This window comes from Salmo trutta, chromosome 5 (assembly GCF_901001165.1).
Source record: "Salmo trutta chromosome 5, fSalTru1.1, whole genome shotgun sequence".
NCBI classification, from domain to species: Eukaryota; Metazoa; Chordata; class Actinopteri; order Salmoniformes; family Salmonidae; genus Salmo; species Salmo trutta.
In genome coordinates, this window is record NC_042961.1 from 4315709 (window position 1) to 4332980 (window position 17272).

Below are 17272 nucleotides of genomic sequence, written 5' to 3' on the forward strand. Positions count from 1 at the left end.
TTTGAATCCAGGCTGTGTCACGTCTGGCCGTGATTGGGATTCCCAAAGGGCGGCGCACAATTGGCCCAGTGTCGTCTGGGTTTGGCCGGGGTAGGGTTGGCCGGGGTAGGGTTGGCCGGGGTAGGGTTGGCCGGGCTAGGCTGTCACTGTAAATAGAATGCGTTCTTAACTGACTTGCCTAGTTAAATAAAGGTTACATGTGAGTGGTGGGGGTCTGTCTCAGATTAGGGATGTTTGAAATAAAAAAACACATTTTCCACTTGCAGGTAATAGAGAGTTATATAGAGTACAACAATTCCTTCTCAGGTTAAGTGAGCCACATATATTTATAAACATATTTGCAAATATGGTACAGTAGGGCGAGTTTGAAGCTTTGAGTTGCTGTAAATGTATTTCTCTCGCGAGAGTTGTGTTTGGCAATGGTGAGTGACGTATCAGGAAGTTTACATACCGACAAGAAACACGAGGTCATGTGTGAATCTCTGTGAACACATTGAAGTAGGCTTTTGAAATGTCTTCTATTTTAATCAATGCCCTTTTATCAAGCTGCCATGATCCGGATACTTTGTTTAACACGTTGTGCTGGCCAACTGACTCGTGGCCGGACACAGAAAGAGTAGAGGCACTGACAACGTTTATTGATGGAATTGGTAAACTACCCCAGTCTGACGATGGCGACACCGACAAAGTTGCCTTTTCAACTACAAAAAGAGACATCTTTCTACCAAAAGTTGAATCGATCATTTGGACACAATGTTTACCACTTCTCTTGAAAGTCTCTGACGGAGACGGGGCATGCAAAGGTAAACGTGTGCAAGATGGAAGGGCTGAAATCACCAACGCTGTGTGCAGGCTTCTTTCTGTCTGCATCAACACCCTGTGTGACACGGCAGTTTCTGGGCGAGTCGCCCGCACTGTCCTGCCATCCTTCCAGCTGCCGGACGGGGACACAGAGGAAGAGCATCCCGGCCAGGGTGAGGGACGGCTGGGTATCGACGTGGCTATCGAAGCCATGTCAGTCATCCTACCCACTCTCTCCTCCGACGAAGAATTGACCACGTCGATCCTCTCATCTGCCCTGTCCTGTATCAAGACGTTATCGGATGCTCTGGTCTCCAAAATCACCGTTCGGCTTATTTTCACTCTCCTCAACTGCTACAGCGAGGAGAGGATAGCGAGTACACTCCAGTTCATTTTACAGGATTTGTGTAGCTGGCACAAGAGTGACAGCTCAAACACGACCTCACCTGTGGTAACAGGACGCACTTTGCTGTGTTTAACAGCTCTCTCGGACTATCTCTTCTCTCCGGCTAAACTACAGCAACACACCCTTCCTCAAAGTCTGAGCTGTACTCGACCTGACCCTCGTAGATCTCTGCAGTTCTGGAGGATTCTACAAGATGGATTGACGCACAGAGACAACGTGTCCCGGAAGCGAGCGTTGTACCTGCTGAAAAGGTGTGTCGCTCTGTCAGAGGATGAGGCGCTTGAGTTTCCAAGCAGTTCAGTGTCAAGTGAAGGTACGATGCTGATACATGTGACTGACATTCAGACAGACAAGCTTGATTATAATATTACCCATATGAAAACATTTTCTTCACTATACAGTAGAGGTCGACCGATTATGATTTTTCAACGCAGATAACGATTAATCTGCCAATTATTTTATTTGTAATAATGACAATTTCAACAATACTGAATGAACACTTTTATTTTAACTTAATATAATACATCAATAAAATCAATTTAGCCTCAAGTAAATAATGAAACATGTTCAATTTGGTTTAAATAATGCAAAAACAAAGTGTTGGAGAAGAAAGTAAAAGTGCAATATGTGCCATGTAAGAAATCTAACGTTTAAGTTCCTTGCTCAGAACATGAGAACATATGAAAGCTGGTGGTTCCTTTTAACATGAGTCTTCAATATTCCCAGGTAAGAAGTTTTAGATTGTCGTTATTATAGGAATTATAGGACTATTTCTCTCTATACGATTTGTATTTCATATACCTTTGACTATTGGATGTTCTTATAAGCACTTTAGTATTGCCAGTGTAACAGTATAGCTTTTGTCCCTCTCCTCGCTCCTACCTGGGCTCGAACCAGGAACACATCGACAACAGCCACCCTCGAAGCAGCGTTACCCATGTAGAGCAAGGGGAATAACTACTCCAAGTCTCAGAGCGAGTGACGTTTGAAACGCTATTAGCATGCACCCGGCTAACTAGCTAGCCATTTCACATCGGTTACACCAGCCTAATCTTGGGAGTTGACAGGCTTGAAGGGGTGGGTATAATTTGTAGAACGTTCCAACAGGAATCTGTTCCAAAAAACGTAAAGTAAAAGGTTGCCAACCAACATACAAAGTAGCAACGCATACAAACCTAGCTAACTAGCTGCCGAATAGGCATCAACTCACCACGTAGCTTATATTTAATGTTTGTCTATAGGCAAACAGACATGTGAGGACAGACATTTTTCAGAATAAACGTGATGAGTGAAAAACGCAATGAAATAGACCACTCCCTACCCGGTATCTTATTCTGCCGCTATACAACTTTGTATGCGTTGTTTTTTGGAAACCTTGTTATTTACGACGTTTTTGGAATAGATTCCTGTTGGAATGTTCCACAAATTATACCCACCCAGGTTGAAGTCATAAACAGCGCAATGCTTGAAGCACAGCGAAGGGCTGTTTGAATGAATGCTTACGAGCCTGCTGCTGCCTACCACCTCTCAATCAGACTGCTCTATCAAATCATAGACTTAATTATAATATAATAAACACACAGAAATACGAGCCTTAGGTCATTAATATGGTCGAATCCGGAAACTATCATCTCGAAAACAAAAGTTTTTTTCTTTCAGTGACATACGGAACCGTTCCGTATTTTATCTAACGGGTGGCTAAGTCTAAATATTCCTGTTAGGCATTGATGTTTATGGTTAGGTACATTGGTGCAACGACAGTACTTTTTTCGCAAATGCGCTTGTTAAATCAACACCCGTTTGTCGAAGTAGGCTGTGATTCAATGAAAATTAACAGGCACAGCATTGATTATATGCAATGCAGGACACGTTAGATAAACTAGTAATATCATCAACCATGTGTAGTTAACTAGTGATTATGTTAAGATTGATAGTTTTTTATAAGTCTAATGCTAGCTAGCAACTTACCTTTGCTTCTTGCTGCCCTCGCGTTACAGGTAGTCAGCCTGTTAATCCTTGTGGAGTGCAATGTAAGGCAGGTGGGTAGAGCGTTGGACTGGTAACCGAAGGTTGCAAAAACGAATCCCCCCCTGAACAAGGCAGTTAACCCTGTTTCTAGGCCATCATTGTAAATAAGAATGTGTTTTTAATCTGACTTGCCTAGTTAAATAAAGGTGTAAAATAAATAAAAAATCGGCAAATCGGTGGCCAAAAATACCGGTTACCGATTGTTATGAAAACTTGAAATCGGCCCTAATTAATCGGCCATTCCGATTAATCGGTCGACCTCTACTATACAGAATAATACTCAAGTCTCTAAAACTGTATAGTTGAAGCTAATTGTAACTATGTGAGTCCTTTGCAGATAATGAGGAGATCATATTCAGATGGGCCCCAGACAGAAGCAAGCTGCTCAGAGAGTTCTGGGAGGACTATGCCTTGGTTATGGAGACACTAGAGGAGAACCAGGTAAGGTATAATATGGATAAGACTTGCTGTAGAAGCCCTCTTCATAATGCATTATACCTGCATTTCTAACACCATTATAAAGAGCTATTTCCTTTCCTCTGTGTTGTGTAGATTCATGTGGTCCGCCCTGTGCTCAACAGAATCCATACATTGATCCAAACAGCAGCGAATGATAGTCAAGGTGATCTGTCTGTCTGTCTGTCTGTCTGTCTGTCTGTCTGTCTGTCTGTCTGTCTGTCTGTGTCTCTCTCAACCATAAGGTGACAACCCAAACCTTTTAAATACTGCCTATCAATCGTCCATCTGTCTTTTGTCAGGCGTCAGTCTGTTCCACCCGTCATGGCTGCTGGGTGTGTACCAGCGTATGTTCCACAGTGAGAACAAGTCCGTCATGAGAGAGGGAGTGGATCACCTGCTGGAACTCCAGGTGCTCCGACGCCCTGCCTTCGCCCTGGCCTTCTCACAGGTACCTGGTACAGTTGTCAGTCAGTGTTAGAACATCAAGCCAGACTCCAGGTGCTCTGACGCCCTGCCTTCGCCCCGGCCTTCTCACAGGTACCTGGTACAGTTGTCAGTCAGTGTTAGAACATCAAGCCAGACTCCAGGTGCTCTGACGCCCTGCCTTCGCCCCGGCCTTCTCACAGGTACCTGGTACAGTTGTCAGTCAGTGTTAGAACATCAAGCCAGACTCCAGGTGCTCTGACGCCCTGCCTTCGCCCCGGCCTTCTCACAGGTACCTGGTACAGTTGTCAGTCAGTGTTAGAACATCAAGCCAGACTCCAGGTGCTCTGACGCCCTGCCTTCGCCCCGGCCTTCTCACAGGTACCTGGTACAGTTGTCAGTCAGTGTTAGAACATCAAGCCAGACTCCAGGTGCTCTGACGCCCTGCCTTCGCCCCGGCCTTCTCACAGGTACCTGGTACAGTTGTCAGTCAGTGTTAGAACATCAAGCCAGACTCCAGGTGCTCTGACGCCCTGCCTTCGCCCCGGCCTTCTCACAGGTACCTGGTACAGTTGTCAGTCAGTGTTAGAACATCAAGCCAGACTCCAGGTGCTCTGACGCCCTGCCTTCGCCCCGGCCTTCTCACAGGTACCTGGTACAGTTGTCAGTCAGTGTTAGAACATCAAGCCAGACTCCAGGTGCTCTGACGCCCTGCCTTCGCCCCGGCCTTCTCACAGGTACCTGGTACAGTTGTCAGTCAGTGTTAGAACATCAAGCCAGACTCCAGGTGCTCTGACGCCCTGCCTTCGCCCCGGCCTTCTCACAGGTACCTGGTACAGTTGTCAGTCAGTGTTACAACATCAAGCCAGACTCCAGGTGCTCCGACGCCCTGCCTTCGCCCCGGCCTTCTCACAGGTACCTGGTACAGTTGTCAGTCAGTGTTAGAACATCAAGCCAGACTCCAGGTGCTCCGACGCCCTGCCTTCGCCCCGGCCTTCTCACAGGTACCTGGTACAGTTGTCAGTCAGTGTTAGAACATCAAGCCAGACTCCAGGTGCTCCGACGCCCTGCCTTCGCCCCGGCCTTCTCACAGGTACCTGGTACAGTTGTCAGTCAGTGTTAGAACATCAAGCCAGACTCCAGGTGCTCCGACGCCCTGCCTTCGCCCCGGCCTTCTCACAGGTACCTGGTACAGTTGTCAGTCAGTGTTAGAACATCAAGCCAGACTCCAGGTGCTCCGACGCCCTGCCTTCGCCCCGGCCTTCTCACAGGTACCTGGTACAGTTGTCAGTCAGTGTTAGAACATCAAGCCAGACTCCAGGTGCTCCGACGCCCTGCCTTCGCCCCGGCCTTCTCACAGGTACCTGGTACAGTTGTCAGTCAGTGTTAGAACATCAAGCCAGACTCCAGGTGCTCCGACGCCCTTCCTTCGCCCCGGCCTTCTCACAGGTACCTGGTACAGTTGTCAGTCAGTGTTAGAACATCAAGCCAGACTCCAGGTGCTCTGACGCCCTGCCTTCGCCCCGGCCTTCTCACAGGTACCTGGTACAGTTGTCAGTCAGTGTTAGAACATCAAGCCAGACTCCAGGTGCTCTGACGCCCTGCCTTCGCCCCGGCCTTCTCACAGGTACCTGGTACAGTTGTCAGTCAGTGTTAGAACATCAAGCCAGACTCCAGGTGCTCTGACGCCCTGCCTTCGCCCCGGCCTTCTCACAGGTACCTGGTACAGTTGTCAGTCAGTGTTAGAACATCAAGCCAGACTCCAGGTGCTCCGACGCCCTGCCTTCGCCCCGGCCTTCTCACAGGTACCTGGTACAGTTGTCAGTCAGTGTTAGAACATCAAGCCAGACTCCAGGTGCTCCGACGCCCTGCCTTCGCCCCGGCCTTCTCACAGGTACCTGGTACAGTTGTCAGTCAGTGTTAGAACATCAAGCCAGACTCCAGGTGCTCCGACGCACTGCCTTCGCCCCGGCCTTCTCACAGGTACCTGGTACAGTTGTCAGTCAGTGTTAGAACATCAAGCCAGACTCCAGGTGCTCCGACGCCCTGCCTTCGCCCCGGCCTTCTCACAGGTACCTGGTACAGTTGTCAGTCAGTGTTAGAACATCAAGCCAGACTCCAGGTGCTCTGACGCCCTGCCTTCGCCCCGGCCTTCTCACAGGTACCTGGTACAGTTGTCAGTCAGTGTTAGAACATCAAGCCAGACTCCAGGTGCTCTGACGCCCTGCCTTCGCCCCGGCCTTCTCACAGGTACCTGGTACAGTTGTCAGTCAGTGTTAGAACATCAAGCCAGACTCCAGGTGCTCTGACGCCCTGCCTTCGCCCCGGCCTTCTCACAGGTACCTGGTACAGTTGTCAGTCAGTGTTAGAACATCAAGCCAGACTCCAGGTGCTCTGACGCCCTGCCTTCGCCCCGGCCTTCTCACAGGTACCTGGTACAGTTGTCAGTCAGTGTTAGAACATCAAGCCAGACTCCAGGTGCTCTGACGCCCTGCCTTCGCCCCGGCCTTCTCACAGGTACCTGGTACAGTTGTCAGTCAGTGTTAGAACATCAAGCCAGACTCCAGGTGCTCTGACGCCCTGCCTTCGCCCCGGCCTTCTCACAGGTACCTGGTACAGTTGTCAGTCAGTGTTAGAACATCAAGCCAGACTCCAGGTGCTCCGACGCCCTGCCTTCGCCCCGGCCTTCTCACAGGTACCTGGTACAGTTGTCAGTCAGTGTTAGAACATCAAGCCAGACTCCAGGTGCTCCGACGCCCTGCCTTCGCCCCGGCCTTCTCACAGGTACCTGGTACAGTTGTCAGTCAGTGTTAGAACATCAAGCCAGACTCCAGGTGCTCCGACGCCCTGCCTTCGCCCCGGCCTTCTCACAGGTACCTGGTACAGTTGTCAGTCAGTGTTAGAACATCAAGCCAGACTCCAGGTGCTCCGACGCCCTGCCTTCGCCCCGGCCTTCTCACAGGTACCTGGTACAGTTGTCAGTCAGTGTTAGAACATCAAGCCAGACTCCAGGTGCTCCGACGCCCTGCCTTCGCCCCGGCCTTCTCACAGGTACCTGGTACAGTTGTCAGTCAGTGTTAGAACATCAAGCCAGACTCCAGGTGCTCCGACGCCCTGCCTTCGCCCCGGCCTTCTCACAGGTACCTGGTACAGTTGTCAGTCAGTGTTAGAACATCAAGCCAGACTCCAGGTGCTCCGACGCCCTGCCTTCGCCCCGGCCTTCTCACAGGTACCTGGTACAGTTGTCAGTCAGTGTTAGAACATCAAGCCAGACTCCAGGTGCTCTGACGCCCTGCCTTCGCCCCGGCCTTCTCACAGGTACCTGGTACAGTTGTCAGTCAGTGTTAGAACATCAAGCCAGACTCCAGGTGCTCTGACGCCCTGCCTTCGCCCCGGCCTTCTCACAGGTACCTGGTACAGTTGTCAGTCAGTGTTAGAACATCAAGCCAGACTCCAGGTGCTCTGACGCCCTGCCTTCGCCCCGGCCTTCTCACAGGTACCTGGTACAGTTGTCAGTCAGTGTTAGAACATCAAGCCAGACTCCAGGTGCTCCGACGCCCTGCCTTCGCCCCGGCCTTCTCACAGGTACCTGGTACAGTTGTCAGTCAGTGTTAGAACATCAAGCCAGACTCCAGGTGCTCCGACGCCCTGCCTTCGCCCCGGCCTTCTCACAGGTACCTGGTACAGTTGTCAGTCAGTGTTAGAACATCAAGCCAGACTCCAGGTGCTCCGACGCCCTGCCTTCGCCCTTCTCACAGGTACCTGGTACAGTTGTCAGTCAGTGTTAGAACATCAAGCCAGACTCCAGGTGCTCCGACGCCCTGCCTTCGCCCCGGCCTTCTCACAGGTACCTGGTACAGTTGTCAGTCAGTGTTAGAACATCAAGCCAGACTCCAGGTGCTCCGACGCCCTGCCTTCGCCCCGGCCTTCTCACAGGTACCTGGTACAGTTGTCAGTCAGTGTTAGAACATCAAGCCAGACTCCAGGTGCTCCGACGCCCTGCCTTCGCCCCGGCCTTCTCACAGGTACCTGGTACAGTTGTCAGTCAGTGTTAGAACATCAAGCCAGACTCCAGGTGCTCCGACGCCCTGCCTTCGCCCCGGCCTTCTCACAGGTACCTGGTACAGTTGTCAGTCAGTGTTAGAACATCAAGCCAGACTCCAGGTGCTCTGACGCCCTGCCTTCGCCCCGGCCTTCTCACAGGTACCTGGTACAGTTGTCAGTCAGTGTTAGAACATCAAGCCAGACTCCAGGTGCTCCGACGCCCTGCCTTCGCCCCGGCCTTCTCACAGGTACCTGGTACAGTTGTCAGTCAGTGTTAGAACATCAAGCCAGACTCCAGGTGCTCCGACGCCCTGCCTTCGCCCCGGCCTTCTCACAGGTACCTGGTACAGTTGTCAGTCAGTGTTAGAACATCAAGCCAGACTCCAGGTGCTCTGACGCCCTGCCTTCGCCCCGGCCTTCTCACAGGTACCTGGTACAGTTGTCAGTCAGTGTTAGAACATCAAGCCAGACTCCAGGTGCTCTGACGCCCTGCCTTCGCCCCGGCCTTCTCACAGGTACCTGGTACAGTTGTCAGTCAGTGTTAGAACATCAAGCCAGACTCCAGGTGCTCCGACGCCCTGCCTTCGCCCCGGCCTTCTCACAGGTACCTGGTACAGTTGTCAGTCAGTGTTAGAACATCAAGCCAGACTCCAGGTGCTCCGACGCCCTGCCTTCGCCCCGGCCTTCTCACAGGTACCTGGTACAGTTGTCAGTCAGTGTTAGAACATCAAGCCAGACTGACCTCATTCTATTTTTTTCCCTTTTCTATGTTATCAGTTTGTTTATTTTATTTATTGAACCCTTATTTTACCAGGGAAGTTGACTAAGAACACATTGTCATTTACAGCAGCGACCTGGGGAATGGTTACAGGGGAGAGGAGGGGGATGAATGAGCTGATTGGAAGCTGGGGATGATTAGGTGACCGTGATGGTATCAGAAACAGATTGGGAATGTACTGTCCAATAGTCAGCTACTTCCTTTTCAGTAGTGGTGGATTTGCGGTGGTTGTTTTGTTGGTTGTTTTGGTGGGTGAGATGATGAGGGACAGTAGGTGGTTAGTGTATGAGAGATGACATCTTCTTATCCTTTGTTCCTCAGTTTATTGTGGGCCCTTTTATGGATGTGATGTCTGAAAGCTCCCTCTTTCACAGGTGAGCCAGCGCTCATAGCAGCACAACAGCAAAACACAATGTTGATTTATAGACTGATAAATGATGCCGTTTCTGCTAGTGATGAAGTAGTGAGTTAGGCCTATTTAGAGTGACTGTTGAGGAGGGGTATGTCTCTTCATCTCCAGGACTGCAGGACAGAGTGTAGGAGAGTGTCCTGAGCTGGGAGTCAAGCTGCAGGTCTTCATGGTCACGTTCTTCAGCAGCCTGCCACAGGAGAACAGAGGTACTGTAACAGAGCTTCCTCACAGGGCACTGAATAACCTGGGCCATGTTCAGTAGGATACACCGTAGCACAACGTTTTGCAGAGGAAAATCAACGTTCTTATTATTGGACAAATTCATGTACATTTCAATAAAGTTTTCTCCCAACTGAACTTGAGCCAGATGTTTGTACTGTAGCTTGTTGTAACAGTAATGACTGTTCATCAGAGATGGTCTGTAATGTTGATCCTCTGTCTCCCCAGGTCCTGTGTTGCTGCAGCTTGTCCAGCGGCTAGGTTCTCAACACTGGTGTGCTGTCCCCGTCCTCTTTCTCTCTCGGGCTCTGTCCCACCTTCCTCCCTGCCCTCTCCTGGGCCCTGACGGCCTGCAAGCTCTCAGGTAGCCTGTCCCACATCCTCCCTGCCCTCTCTCAGGCCCTGTCCCACATCCTCCCTGCCCTCTCTCAGGCCCTGTCCCACCTTCCTCCCTGCCCTCTCTCAGGCCCTGTCCCACCTTCCTCCCTGCCCTCTCCTGGGCCCTGACGGCCTGCAAGCTCTCAGGTAGCCTGTCCCACATCCTCCCTGCCCTCTCTCAGGCCCTGTCCCACCTTCCTCCCTGCCCTCTCTCAGGCCCTGTCCCACCTTCCTCCCTGCCCTCTCCTGGGCCCTGTCCCACATCCTCCCTGCCCTCTCTCAGGCCCTGTCCCACCTTCCTCCCTGCCCTCTCTCAGGCCCTGTCCCACCTTCCTCCCTGCCCTCTCTCAGGCCCTGTCCCACATCCTCCCTGCCCTCTCTCAGGCCCTGTCCCACCTTCCTCCCTGCCCTCTCTCAGGCCCTGTCCCACCTTCCTCCCTGCCCTCTCCTGGGCCCTGACGGCCTGCAAGCTCTCAGGTAGCCTGTCCCACATCCTCCCTGCCCTCTCTCAGGCCCTGTCCCACCTTCCTCCCTGCCCTCTCCTGGGCCCTGTCCCACCTTCCTCCCTGCCCTCTCCTGGGCCCTGTCCCACATCCTCCCTGCCCTCTCCTGGGCCCTGTCCCACATCCTCCCTGCCCTCTCCTGGGCCCTGTCCCACCTTCCTCCCTGCCCTCTCTCGGGCCCTATCCCACCTTCCTCCCTGCCCTCTCCTGGGCCCTGTCCCACCTTCCTCCCTGCCCTCTCCTGGGCCCTGTCTCACCTTCCTCCCTGCCCTCTCCTGGGCCCTGTCCCACCTTCCTCCCTGCCCTCTACTGGGCCCTGTCCCACCTTCCTCCCTGCCCTCTCTCGGGCCCTGTCCCACCTTCCTCCCTGCCCTCTCCTGGGCCCTGTCCCACCTTCCTCCCTGCCCTCTCTCAGGCCCTGTCCCACCTTCCTCCCTGCCCTCTCTCAGGCCCTGTCCCACATCCTCCCTGCCCTCTCTCAGGCCCTGTCCCACCTTCCTCCCTGCCCTCTCTCGGGCCCTGTCCCACCTTCCTCCCTGCCCTCTCCTGGGCCCTGTCCCACCTTCCTCCCTGCCCTCTCTCAGGCCCTGTCCCACCTTCCTCCCTGCCCTCTACTGGGCCCTATCCCACCTTCCTCCCTGCCCTCTCCTGGGCCCTGTCCCACCTTCCTCCCTGCCCTCTCTCAGGCCCTGTCCCACCTTCCTCCCTGCCCTCTCTCGGGCCCTGTCCCACCTTCCTCCCTGCCCTCTCTCAGGCCCTGTCCCACCTTCCTCCCTGCCCTCTCTCAGGCCCTGTCCCACCTTCCTCCCTGCCCTATCCTGGGCCCTGTCCCACCTTCCTCCCTGCCCTCTCCTGGGCCCTGTCCCACCTTCCTCCCTGCCCTCTCCTGGGCCCTGTCCCACCTTCCTCCCTGCCCTCTCCTGGGCCCTATCCCACCTTCCTCCCTGCCCTCTCCTGGGCCCTGTCCACCTTCCTCCCTGCCCTCTCCTGGGCCCTGTCCCACCTTCCTCCCTGCCCTCTCCTGGGCCCTGTCCCACCTTCCTCCCTGCCCTCTCCTGGGCCCTGTCCCACCTTCCTCCCCTGCCCTCTCCTGGGCCCTGTCCCACCTTCCTCCCTGCCCTCTCCTGGGCCCTGTCCCACCTTCCTCCCTGCCCTCTCCTGGGCCCTGTCCCACCTTCCTCCCTGCCCTCTCCTGGGCCCTGTCCCACCTTCCTCCCTGCCCTCTCCTGGGCCCTGTCCCACCTTCCTCCCTGCCCTCTCCTGGGCCCTGTCCCACCTTCCTCCCTGCCCTCTCCTGGCCCTGTCCCACCCTTCCTCCCTGCCCTCTCCTGGGCCCTGTCCCACCTTCCTCCCTGCCCTCTCCTGGGCCCTGTCCCACCTTCCTCCCTGCCCTCTCCTGGGCCCTGTCCCACCTTCCTCCCTGCCCTCTCCTGGGCCCTGTCCCACCTCCTCCCTGCCCTCTCCTGGGCCCTGTCCCACCTTCCTCCCTGCCCTCTCCTGGGCCCTGTCCCACCTTCCTCCCTGCCCTCTCCTGGGCCCTGTCCCACCTTCCTCCCTGCCCTCTCCTGGGCCCTGTCCCACCTTCCTCCCTGCCCTCTCCTGGGCCCTGACGGCCTGCATAGGGAATAGGGTACCATTTCAGATGCAGACATTGTCTAGACTCTAACTTGACATGAGGTTATTTCTTGTTCATTATGACCATAGTGGCATTTCTTGGTGTGGAAGTGTGGATTCTATGAATCTCCATTGAACAGACTGTTCAAGTCGATGGCTAGGGGCAATCTGTGTCCGGGAAACTGTCCCTAATGGTTTCTGTGTGGTATCTCAGGGAGGTGCTCCGCTGCACTATGATCACCCACCAGGTGCTACTGAGAGGAGCTGCCCAGTGTTTCCTGCTAAACACTACCCTCTCCCTGACAGATGTGGTAAGACACTATGATGTGTTTGAGGCTGTGCGACTTTGGTGCAAAGTGATGATATTTTGCACCCAAATAGAGTGTTGAAGAAGAGATTATAGCTGTCACTGTACAAATGACATGAAAATAGCAGTTGCTAAACAGATTATCTTTGTGCCATCTTTTGCAGACCTCAGTGACGTTTGATGATGTGTTTAGTTTGCTGGTGCATTTCAGAGCAGACGAGTCTCTACGTAGAGGAACACCGCTCTGGAATCAGGTACTGTGTGGGGGTGGAATGAAGAGCTCTGTTCTCTGGAATCAGGTACTGTGTGGGGGTGGAATGAAGAGCTCTGTTCTCTGGAATCAGGTACTGTGTGGGGTGGAATGAAGAGCTCTGTTCTCTGGAATCAGGTACTGTGTGGGGTGGAATGAAGAGCTCTGTTCTCTGGAATCAGGTACTGTGTGGGGGTGGAATGAAGAGCTCTGTTCTCTGGAATCAGGTACTGTGTGGGGTGGAATGAAGAGCTCTGTTCTCTGGAATCAGGTACTGTGTGGGGTGGAATGAGGAAGAGCTCTGTTCTCTGGAATCAGGTACTGTGTGGGGTGGAATGAAGAGCTCTGTTCTCTGGAATCAGGTACTGTGTGGGGTGGAATGAAGAGCTCTGTTCTCTGGAATCAGGTACTGTGTGGGGTGGAATGAAGAGCTCTGTTCTCTGGAATCAGGTACTGTGTGGGGGTGGAATGAAGAGCTCTGTTCTCTGGAATCAGGTACTGTGTGGGGGTGGAATGAAGAGCTCTGTTCTCTGGAATCAGGTACTGTGTGGGGTGGAATGAAGAGCTCTGTTCTCTGGAATCAGGTACTGTGTGGGGGTGGAATGAAGAGCTCTGTTCTCTGGAATCAGGTACTGTGTGGGGTGGAATGAAGAGCTCTGTTCTCTGGAATCAGGTACTGTGTGGGGGTGGAATGAAGAGCTCTGTTCTCTGGAATCAGGTACTGTGTGGGGGTGGAATGAAGAGCTCTGTTCTCTGGAATCAGGTACTGTGTGGGGTGGAATGAAGAGCTCTGTTCTCTGGAATCAGGTACTGTGTGGGGGTGGAATGAAGAGCTCTGTTCTCTGGAATCAGGTACTGTGTGGGGGTGGAATGAAGAGCTCTGTTCTCTGGAATCAGGTACTGTGTGGGGTGGAATGAAGAGCTCTGTTCTCTGGAATCAGGTACTGTGTGGGGTGGAATGAAGAGCTCTGTTCTCTGGAATCAGGTACTGTGTGGGGTGGAATGAGGAAAGAGCTCTGTTCTCTGGAATCAGGTACTGTGTGGGGTGGAATGAGGGAAGAGCTCTGTTCTCTGGAATCAGGTACTGTGTGGGGTGGAATGAAGAGCTCTGTTCTCTGGAATCAGGTACTGTGTGGGGTGGAATGAAGAGCTCTGTTCTCTGGAATCAGGTACTGTGTGGGGTGGAATGAAGAGCTCTGTTCTCTGGAATCAGGTACTGTGTGGGGGTGGAATGAGGGAAGAGCTCTGTTCTCTGGAATCAGGTACTGTGTGGGGGTGGAATGAGGGAAGAGCTCTGTTCTCTGGAATCAGGTACTGTGTGGGGGTGGAATGAGGGAAGAGCTCTGTTCTCTGGAATCAGGTACTGTGTGGGGGTGGAATGAAGAGCTCTGTTCTCTGGAATCAGGTACTGTGTGGGGTGGAATGAAGAGCTCTGTTCTCTGGAATCAGGTACTGTGTGGGGGTGGAATGAAGAGCTCTGTTCTCTGGAATCAGGTACTGTGTGGGGGTGGAATGAAGAGCTCTGTTCTCTGGAATCAGGTACTGTGTGGGGTGGAATGAAGAGCTCTGTTCTCTGGAATCAGGTACTGTGTGGGGTGGAATGAAGAGCTCTGTTCTCTGGAATCAGGTACTGTGTGGGGTGGAATGAAGAGCTCTGTTCTCTGGAATCAGGTACTGTGTGGGGTGGAATGAAGAGCTCTGTTCTCTGGAATCAGGTACTGTGTGGGGTGGAATGAAGAGCTCTGTTCTCTGGAATCAGGTACTGTGTGGGGTGGAATGAGGGAAGAGCTCTGTTCTCTGGAATCAGGTACTGTGTGGGGTGGAATGAGGGAAGAGCTCTGTTCTCTGGAATCAGGTACTGTGTGGGGTGGAATGAGGGAAGAGCTCTGTTCTCTGGAATCAGGTACTGTGTGGGGGTGGAATGAAGAGCTCTGTTCTCTGGAATCAGGTACTGTGTGAGGTGGAATGAAGAGCTCTGTTCTCTGGAATCAGGTACTGTGTGGGGTGGAATGAAGAGCTCTGTTCTCTGGAATCAGGTACTGTGTGGGGTGGAATGAAGAGCTCTGTTCTCTGGAATCAGGTACTGTGTGGGGGTGGAATGAAGAGCTCTGTTCTCTGGAATCAGGTACTGTGTGAGGTGGAATGAAGAGCTCTGTTCTCTGGAATCAGGTACTGTGTGGGGGTGGAATGAGGGAAGAGCTCTGTTCTCTGGAATCAGGTACTGTGTGAGGTGGAATGAAGAGCTCTGTTCTCTGGAATCAGGTACTGTGTGGGGTGGAATGAAGAGCTCTGTTCTCTGGAATCAGGTACTGTGTGGGGTGGAATGAAGAGCTCTGTTCTCTGGAATCAGGTACTGTGTGGGTGGAATGAAGAGCTCTGTTCTCTGGAATCAGGTACTGTGTGGGGGTGGAATGAGGGAAGAGCTCTGATCTTTTCAAATAGTTTTTAAAATATTTAGTATATTTCCATCAGTTGTCCCATGTGTTTCTGACTCCTCACTAGCTGTGTGACTGGCTGGCTGACAGTGAAGGCAGCTTCATACCCTGTGACAGAGAATCAGCTGATGGTACCAGTACCAGTACTTCTCCAGAGAGGGAGACTGTGAGAGGCTACGTCCAACACCAGATGGAGTTCTTCCTCAGAGTCCCGGCTGGCGCAGGTGAGTCCCGGCTGGCGCAGGTGAGTCCCGGCTGGCGCAGGTGAGTCCCGGCTGGCGCAGGTGAGTCCCGGCTGGCGCAGGTGAGTCCCGGCTGGCGCAGGTGAGTCCCGGCTGGCGCAGGTGAATCAGTTTTTCCAATTACGATTATTATCAGATCAGGAATATCAACGGGACAGATATGAGTATGTGTAGATGGACTCACTTCTAGTATATAGAATAGATCTGTACTGATGAACTTGTAGTATATAGAATAGATGACTGTACTGGTGAACTTGTAGTATATAGAATAGATGACTGTACTGATGAACTTGTAGTATATAGAATAGATCTGTACTGATGAACTTGTAGTATATAGAATAGATGACTGTACTGATGAACTTGTAGTATATAGAATAGATGACTGTACTGGTGAACTTGTAGTATATAGAATAGATGACTGTACTGATGAACTTGTAGTATATAGAATAGATGACTGTACTGGTGAACTTGTAGTATATAGAATAGATGACTGTACTGGTGAACTTGTAGTATATAGAATAGATGACTGTACTGATGAACTTGTAGTATATAGAATAGATGACTGTACTGGTGAACTTGTAGTATATAGAATAGATGACTGTACTGGTGAACTTGTAGTATATAGAATAGATGACTGTACTGGTGAACTTGTAGTATATAGAATAGATGACTGTACTGGTGAACTTCTAGTATATAGAATAGATCTGTACTGATGAACTTGTAGTATATAGAATAGATGACTGTACTGGTGAACTTGTAGTATATAGAATAGATGACTGTACTGGTGAACTTGTAGTATATAGAATAGATGACTGTACTGGTGAACTTGTAGTATATAGAATAGATGACTGTACTGATGAACTTGTAGTATATAGAATAATTGACTGTACTGGTGAACTTGTAGTATATAGAATAGATGACTGTACTGGTGAACTTGTAGTATATAGAATAGATGACTGTACTGGTGAACTTGTAGTATATAGAATAGATGACTGTACTGGTGAACTTGTAGTATATAGAATAGATGACTGTACTGGTGAACTTGTAGTATATAGAATAGATGACTGTACTGGTGAACTTGTAGTATATAGAATAGATGACTGTACTGGTGAACTTGTAGTATATAGAATAGATGACTGTACTGGATGAACTTGTAGTATATAGAATAGATGACTGTACTGGTGAACTTGTAGTATATAGAATAGATGACTGTACTGATGAACTTGTAGTATATAGAATAGATGACTGTACTGATGAACTTGTAGTATATAGAATAGATGACTGTACTGATGAACTTGTAGTATATAGAATAGATCTGAACTGATGAACTTGTAGTATATAGAATAGATGACTGTACTGATGAACTTGTAGTATATAGAATAGATGACTGTACTGATGAACTTGTAGTATATAGAATAGATGACTGTACTGATGAACTTGTAGTATATAGAATAGATGACTGTACTGATGAACTTGTAGTATATAGAATAGATGACTGTACTGATGAACTTGTAGTATATAGAATAGATGACTGTACTGGTGAACTTGTAGTATATAGAATAGATGACTGTACTGGTGAACTTGTAGTATATAGAATAGATGACTGTACTGATGAACTTGTAGTATATAGAATAGAGACTGTACTGGTGAACTTGTAGTATATAGAATAGATGACTGTACTGGTGAACTTGTAGTATATAGAATAGATGACTGTACTGATGAACTTGTAGTATATAGAATAGATGACTGTACTGATGAACTTGTAGTATATAGAATAGATGACTGTACTGATGAACTTGTAGTATATAGAATAGATGACTGTACTGGTGAACTTGTAGTATATAGAATAGATGACTGTACAGGTGAACTTGTAGTATATAGAATAGATGACTGTACAGGTGAACTTGTAGTATATAGAATAGATGACTGTACTGGTGAACTTGTAGTATATAGAATAGATGACTGTACTGATG

At 50.8% G+C, this 17272-nt stretch overlaps 1 protein-coding gene across 3 annotated transcripts in view; it reads left to right on the plus strand.

Moving 5' to 3' along the window:
- The first annotated feature begins 446 nt into the window (after positions 1-446).
- The window catches only part of LOC115193532 (probable methyltransferase TARBP1), a 58699-nt gene continuing 41873 nt past the window's right edge, over positions 447-17272 (plus strand). For all 3 annotated transcript variants that reach the window (XR_003878195.1, XM_029752244.1, XM_029752245.1), the window contains exons 1-10: positions 447-1520; positions 3573-3676; positions 3788-3857; positions 3994-4142; positions 9261-9313; positions 9460-9557; positions 9799-9934; positions 12280-12376; positions 12537-12626; positions 15125-15281. Coding sequence is in view for 2 of the 3 variants with exons in the window: in XM_029752244.1 (XP_029608104.1) it covers positions 512-1520; positions 3573-3676; positions 3788-3857; positions 3994-4142; positions 9261-9313; positions 9460-9557; positions 9799-9934; positions 12280-12376; positions 12537-12626; positions 15125-15281 (1963 nt within the window). In the remaining variant the exon portion in view is untranslated. The remainder of the gene's footprint in view (positions 1521-3572; positions 3677-3787; positions 3858-3993; positions 4143-9260; positions 9314-9459; positions 9558-9798; positions 9935-12279; positions 12377-12536; positions 12627-15124; positions 15282-17272) is intronic.